At 34.1% G+C, this 7,436-nt stretch overlaps 2 protein-coding genes across 4 annotated transcripts in view; both read right to left on the minus strand.

Annotated features, from left to right (window-relative positions):
- Positions 1-387: 387 nt before the first annotated feature.
- Positions 388-4,250, minus strand: LOC105559667. 3 transcript variants are annotated; one of them, XM_012008153.1, is made up of 6 exons: positions 3,778-4,250; positions 3,509-3,622; positions 3,271-3,388; positions 2,075-2,274; positions 1,728-1,894; positions 388-1,667 (listed from the first exon to the last, which is right to left on the minus strand). In XM_012008153.1, exons 1-6 carry the CDS (start codon positions 3,916-3,918, stop codon positions 1,556-1,558), a joined length of 852 nt encoding a protein of 283 aa, XP_011863543.1. In that variant the 5' UTR covers positions 3,919-4,250; the 3' UTR covers positions 388-1,555. The 3 variants fall into 3 exon arrangements, with proteins under 3 accessions (XP_011863543.1, XP_011863542.1, XP_011863544.1); XM_012008152.1 differs by having other exon boundaries at positions 1,728-1,844; positions 2,016-2,274; XM_012008154.1 differs by having other exon boundaries at positions 1,529-1,667; positions 1,768-1,844; positions 2,016-2,274.
- Positions 4,251-5,343: 1,093 nt separating this feature from the next.
- LOC105559669 overlaps positions 5,344-7,436 on the minus strand; it is an 8,582-nt gene continuing 6,489 nt past the window's right edge. The window contains exons 7-9 of the mRNA XM_012008155.1: positions 6,057-6,196; positions 5,561-5,693; positions 5,344-5,491 (exon numbers count right to left, since the gene is read on the minus strand). Coding sequence (XP_011863545.1) covers positions 5,435-5,491; positions 5,561-5,693; positions 6,057-6,196 — 330 coding nt within the window. The 3' untranslated portion in view covers positions 5,344-5,434. The remainder of the gene's footprint in view (positions 5,492-5,560; positions 5,694-6,056; positions 6,197-7,436) is intronic.

The raw sequence follows: 7,436 nt of genomic DNA on the forward strand, positions 1-7,436 counted from the left end.
ATTGTGCTTTACAGAAATACGCAAACCCGATACAAAATGTGTCCGATCGGGCCTGTGTCCGATCAAGTCCGTGTCCGATCGGGCCTGTGTCCGATCGAGCCTGTGTCCGATCGGGAAATATTGCCGTGTCCGATCGGTTATGTGTGCAATCAGGACAATCCCAATGCAGTGTTCAATCCTGCAATGCTTGTGTTCAATAATGCGGTGTCCAAAAATGCGGTGTCCAATAATGCGGTGTCCAATAATGCGGTGTCCAATAATGCGGTGTCCAATAATGCGGTGTCCAATAATGCGGTGTCCAATAATGCTTGGGTCCGATAATGCGGTGTCCAATAATGCTTGTGTCCAATAATGCGGTGTCCAATGATTTCGGTGTCCAATAATGCGTGTCCAATAGTGCGTGTCCAATCGAGAGGTGTCCAATCGTTACGTGTCCAATAGAAGGTCACCCGACAGGACGTCGTCTTTGTAAGCCTCCTTAACCAAGGCAAGCGTCTCGGAAGCGGTTTTGCCCAGGTGAAAGTAAAATTTAATCGCGTAGCGCCGCTCCAGCGAACGTTCCATTTTTGACGTTTTCTGCCGTGACAAGAACTCAAAACAGCTTTTGCGCCACGCGTAATTCTCACTGCGTCTAAGCTCGGACGCGACTGCCGCCCGGTGCGTTGTTTAGCTTAGCCCCCCACTACAAATCCCGCCTCCAGGGGGCGCGCTGCTAGCGACTGGAGCGCCGCGCGGCGGCCAGTCTCATTACTTAATTTACAGACCTCGTATGTATATACAGTAAATATTATCTCATAATGATAATAAACGTAGTAAATATTAGATTATGAGAAATACACAAATATTCTTTGTTCATGTTACTAACTGAATATATAAATAATTTATTCAAGTAATATAAGTATTAATATTTTGTTATTATATAAATATGAGAGTTGTTTCCAGATTATCTAGATTTACAACAATTCTTAACAAGATTGACAACAAACATAAACAAATTTACAAAATAACATGTAACATTATTATGATTCAAAACAGCGTAAATGTTTGGCTATTTTTTGTGTTCTTTTTCTCCTCACGCATCTGCAAATACATATACCATACATACAGCACTTGCCATTTATTGGTTTAGAAAGAAAATTTTTATTGTGACATTGATTCGTCAATTATCTATTATACAGAGTGTTCCGCAGTGATCTGACCGCCGTTCACGGGAAGGTAGAGGGGGCTAAGCAAACAAAAAAGTCTTCTACCATTTTGCACTTGGAACAATAGTTATCGAGATATTGATCATAAAAATTCGCCGTATTAGCCCAACCTACCCAGGGGACGATGGGCATCTCACCGCGCGCTTACATGTGGCAGGAGGTCGGGCTTATACGGCGATTTGTTTATCAATATCTCGATAATTATTATTCCAATTGCAAATAGTAAAAGACTATTCTGTTTATTTTGATCCTCTCTACCTTCTCGTGAACGACGGTCAGAGAACTGCGGAACACCCTGTATTTATAGAATTATTATAAATATATAATTTTGATGCAACTCTCGTTCATTATTACATAAACAGGCAACTTACTTGAAACAAATTGAGGCTAAAGCCAGCTACTACACATACAGTAAGACAACATACCATGTTTTCAAATGTGGCCAGAAAATATTTGGATAATCTTCAAAAACAAAAAACTATTACTACTGTATTGGCGAACATTGTTGAAGTAAATACAAACTTCATAGCTTGACGGTGAATGTCCACGGCACAAATTATACCTTCAGTCATCAAAATTTTATTTTTAAACGTAATATTTTGTAGAACATCGATGTTTATTGCGTGCTCGATACGATAGCTATAAATGTTTGCTTTAATTACACAGCAACTCGGAGTGCAATTTTTTTGCTACAAACATAGCACCATATAACGCATTTTTTTACTTAAATATAACATGTTTTATGAAAGTAACAAATTTTATATAATAATTTAAATTATTGTGCTCATATTCCTATGTTCACATTCGTACCTAGCAATTCTAAACATTCCACACATATGCTCAATATATGTGATGAACATTGTACCTACGGCCATCATTGTAATATCACCGAAGCAAAATACTGTGTTAGTGTGCAGCACAATCAGATAAAAATACTTTTTCTGATCAACAAAATATTCCATGATGAATAAATAATACGGCTCGGATGCATTTATTCGTGAATCAACTTTAGCTATATTCAACCATAGTTGAACTATAACAAGACTACACATTCCGCATATTACAATTCCTGAAAGTAGTAAAAACGAATGTTATTTAAATTTTTTTTAGTCTATAAAAGCGTTTTACCACTCACCACTCGCCACTCGCCGCTCGCCGCCGCTCCTCGTCCCTCGAGCAAAGAGCGGCGGGTGGCGAGCGACGCTACGCCCACCGAGCCCAGCCTACAGTCGGAAGCCTGTTTCCGCGTGTTTATTCGCTTAGACGTATTAATTAATAACTCAATAATTATTGCGAATTTTGCATCATGACTTTTCTTTTCAGCTTGCCCTAATCTACCTACATATTTCGGTTAATCAGCAACTTATCAGACACCCTGTATACCATATAATAACTTCTAATTCTAACAAAATCAAATTTTTCTGTACAATTAATAGTTATTTTTCTACTTTGTGCAAATATTAAATACATTTGCCATTTATTGTAAATGCAAATACGTAATAGTATACATATTGTGATACATGTGCGGAAAATTGGCTATTGGCCACGAGTAGCGGGTGGGCGCACTCGCCTTCGGCTCGTGCGCCCATCCGCACGAGTGGCCAATAGCCAATCTCCCGCACATGTGTGTATCACATACTATTTTATATTATAAGTGCACGGAAAAGTACCTCTTCTTTGACAGTTACGTGTAAAAACTTTGAGGCTAACCTGTCATCTGTCGAAGACGGCGTGTGGAAGAGAGATCGACAATTGTGCTGGGAGATAAACAAAAACAGCGCTAAAGTGTGCGGTAATAATTTTACCGCACGGCTTTTTCCGCACAGTTGACGCCATGTTGCGTGCAAACTGTATTGTGTCGGCAAATGTCTATTTTGGGCACGAAAAACTGTCAAAAAAGAGGCACTTTTCCGTGCACGAGTGATATAAACAGCTTTAACGAACTTACAAAAAATACATATGTACGAAATTTTAAATGTGCTAAAATTATTTTTTCACTGGACAGATTATTTTTAGATACATTGAAAATATGATCATATGAAGAACTTAATAAATATTGTCTTACCCATAAGTACAATCGTGTAACGTTTCGCGATACAACTATACTTCTCTACAATAGCAATTTCATTTTCGTCCTTTAATTTATTATGTACATGTTGAAGCTCCATTAGTAAGTTCTTGACCTGTCAGTTTATCAATTTTCTGTACTGACTTCGTATACGCAGAAAAATAATATTTACATAAAAATTTATTTGATCGATAGATTAATCCTGTTTGACAAATAAAGTGTAAAATCAACTTACATCTTCGATATTAAAATAGAATGTGTTATACTGTATTATAGACATTAAAACAAAAATTATGGAAGACAGCACCTTGATAACAAGATCCGAAGTACATGTTATTAATGATGTTATCTACAAATGAAAATAATTTAGTATTTTATATGTAAACATAATCAATAGTAACAATGCTATGTATTTTTAACAAAACTTAAATTAGATAATTGTCATTACTTGAAAGATGAGCTAATTTATCCTATACTATGATACTATATACTATGTAGCTTTACCTGAAATATAATACCCGTTGACAAAATAGCATATAAGACAATAGACTGAAATTGAGTAAGTTTAGATTGGTGGTAAGGCCATAAGCCGACACTAAGCAATAGAATTTTATTGAGAGTGCAATAGTGAACTAGACGTGCCATGTCTCTGTAAGCTCCAAATTATTACTGTGAATTTAGAAAGCAAATGCATTTATCCCCTCTTTTTACCGATGGTCGATTAAATATGCTATATCCTTTTTTCTAAATGTGAACACAAAATACAATTTCTTACTTATAGTACAAATAATAGTCTAACAGTTTGCTATAAGATCAATTGCGGTAATTTCGACCACTTTTTCAGTCAATATTTATGTGATCGATTTAATGATAAACGCCATCGTAGAGATGTATATTTATTATGAAATTGAACTACTTGCTGAAAACTACGCAGGCGCACTTCCTTTTTACAGCGCTAGAACTTCATTCTAGTGTACGCACTCATAAGAAACATTTGGTTCCCGAGAAGGATGTCTTTTAGCTTTTATTTTTGAAACCAAGTATATCTGATCAGCAGCGCCAACGCGACGTTGCGATAGAAAAGTGAAATGGATTTTGGCCTGGTTGACCACGACGACGACCACGATGACGACGTTTCTTAAAAAAATTACGTGAAAATTCAGACCCGTGGACTTTGCATTGCAATATCTCTACTCATGGGGCACGTAGGAGAAAAGTAAAAATACTTTTATTATGCAAATCGTACCCAAGCTATCGATTAAGCGCAGTCTCAACTTCGTCGGAACAGCCGTTGTTGAGATCCGAAATTCTGAGGGCCCGTCAACTCGTGTACTCGCGTAAACTTATACACGATCGGTCTCGCGTGCGCGGTGCTAGCTGCGCTTACACTTGGCGCGAGACACTGCCGTGTCTCGTGATATCTAAAACTCATAAAAATAATTTCGTTACGTAAGTACATGTTTATAATTTAAATTTGCAATCAGCGCAATTAATATTTTTAACTAATGCTTAATAGTAATGCGTTAACTCACTGTTAGCTATCTAGTTATTTATAATTATTCATTATTGGAAAAACTCTTTCTTTTTATTTCTTAATTTTTGCAACATATATGTATATGTTATTTATTAACATAAACTATGTACACTTAAATATTTATGTAAGTGTTTATGTAAAATTAATTAATTAAGCACAAATTCGAAGGAATAAGGTACGAAAGAGACATGACAGGATGTTAGTGTCTAAGTAATTCTTATTTTAAATTTATTGCGAAGATATTACCTCAGCCAGGGTTTGAACTTGACCCTCTCTATTCTCTAGATAGGCATCTCATCAATTTGACGACTGTGATAAATTTTAGTATAGATGGTAAATTAATTAAGAATAAAGTAATCTATTATTACCAAATTGCGCATGGAGAAAATCTTATATAAAGACAATGGAAAATATTTAATGATACGCTGTGTATACATATATGTATAAACCTTAGTTAATATAACAACCGATTTCAATACATTAGAAAAACTTGAGGTGTGTATTAATAAATCTCCTCTTTTAATAGAGAGAAACATTTATTTACATTATACGTTCAAAGAGTCTATCAATTTATTTCCTATGCATAAATACATTTGTTTATTTAATTATGTCCTCACCATGGTGTTATTAAATTGAACGTGTAGAACATATGATGGTAAAATAAGATACCGAAGCCTTTATTAGCTGTAGTTATAAATATTTTTTATTATTGTATCACTGTATACTATTTTGAAATATTTTAGAAAATATTACCATGGCGAAATTTTCTATAGATCCGTCCACTAATCCATAGACATTTAAAGTAAATTCTTTGGATCCTCTTTGCAATAAGAACAGTATCATTTTTTGTATGTGTAACGGAGCTCTATACCACTGAACGTTGTAGCTACGAAATCATACATATATATGTAGATAGGGAATTGCTAACTTGAAATAAGAACTTTTCATTCATTCTTTTTAACACATAGTATATTATATATATTAGTTCAATATGTAACAGAGCACACGCACACGCGCACACACACATTTTAACATGTCGCATTCGCTGAAACAAGAAATGTTTCCATATCATCTGTTATATTCTAAGAATATACAGGGTGTCTTTTTAATCTTAACAGGCAAATATTTCGAAAATATGCAATTTCATATTTGCATATTTTCGAAATATTTGCCTGTTAAGATTAAAAAGATACCCTATATAATAGAATCTATTATATTCTACGAATGTTCATAAGAGTGTTTCTCTTACACAGTATCGAATATATGATTATTATTGTTGGTTATGCTCTGTCCGACAAGGTTAGTTATAAATAGGTATAACATACTTATTACTGTATATACAGCCGGCAGTAAAAATTCATTGTTCGTAGATACTGCTGTCTGGAAAAGCTAAGAAATTTTCTGGACATTATCAGTCTCCTACGATTACGTAAGACTTTTTAATTATTAATATAAATAATACACCAAATTTTCCTTTTTTGCACAGTTAAGATTGTACAAATAATTTATACAAGTTATTTAGACAAAAATGGATATTTGTTATAAACTATTGCTATAACATAAACCAACACGTCATGTATTGATATAAGTACAGAGTATTTCATTTTAATTGTCTCAGGCAAATACGAGTATTTCGAAAAATACGAAAAATTATTTCAGACAAAAATTGTAGAATATGAAAGAGGACAGATGCTAACATGTGTTTGATTTTGTGATTATTTTAAAAATCCCTGCCAAGGTTAACTATAAATTATCAAATGACAACCCATACTTTTTGTTGCATATTATTGCATCTACCATGTTTTCGAGATATTTACCTGAAATTAAAGTTATGGACATACTGTACATGAGAATTGTTCCCAGAACATACGGATACTTGGTGTACTGTTTATTACCTTTCTTTAAATGATATATAATTTTTATGTTAATTGTTTAAACAAAATTCTAATTTAATTCATATTTCTCATGTTTTATTGAACATATAACTTTTAGAAACATTTAATTGTTTTAATTTAATTCTTGTAACTGTCTGATTCTCTGTACCCTTTTTTGAATAGTGTTTGACTGCATATTTGCATTAGTTTTTCTAATTGTTGATATTACACACACCTACAACATGTACACATCTACGGTTGTACACCTATATACGTATATTTATACTTACACATACATATACTGGTCAAAAAAATTAACGCAACAAGAAATTTACATCAAAATTTGGCGAAATTTCAAATAAGCGTAACTTCGCGAAAACTGGTCGAATTGAAAAGTTTTTTTTTTCATTTTATAGGGCAAAGCCTCTGCTTTAAGAAGCTCTTATTGGAATTTGCATTCACTCTTCCCATTTCCCGGAACTTTCTCAAAATCATGACCATGTCTTTCTTTACAAAATTGCACACTTTGACGCACTGTGCGGAGTGTAGTAATTTTTCTTCGCCAGTTCTGCTTACGGTATCAAAAAGTGTATACTTTTCTCTTCAATTTAAAAAAAGAAGTTCCTACGATTTTTTTCACCAAATCACAGCTCATTGAAATAACCCTTGTGTTTTCGACATTACCGACGATATCTCCGTTAAAAATCATCGTAGCAAGATCGTTTTTTTTTTAATAAGCTTGCACTCTCAGCTTC

Source organism: Vollenhovia emeryi, unplaced genomic scaffold, assembly GCF_000949405.1.
Source record: "Vollenhovia emeryi isolate VEMERY1.0 unplaced genomic scaffold, V.emery_V1.0 DF939260.1, whole genome shotgun sequence".
NCBI lineage: Eukaryota > Metazoa > Arthropoda > Insecta > Hymenoptera > Formicidae > Vollenhovia > Vollenhovia emeryi.

What these genes read in the sequence shown, in the direction of transcription:
- LOC105559667 (XM_012008152.1), bottom strand. Translation starts at nt 3,918, where the DNA reads ATGGCACGTCTAGTTCACTATTGCACTCTCAATAAAATTCTATTGCTT. An exon ending in TTACACGATTGTACTTATGG is followed by an intron (nt 2,275 to 3,270) that starts GTAAGACAATAT and finishes TACTACTTTCAG; the next exon opens with GAATTGTAATATGCGGAATG. An exon ending in GGAATGTTTAGAATTGCTAG is followed by an intron (nt 1,845 to 2,015) that starts GTACGAATGTGA and finishes AAACATTTATAG; the next exon opens with CTATCGTATCGAGCACGCAA.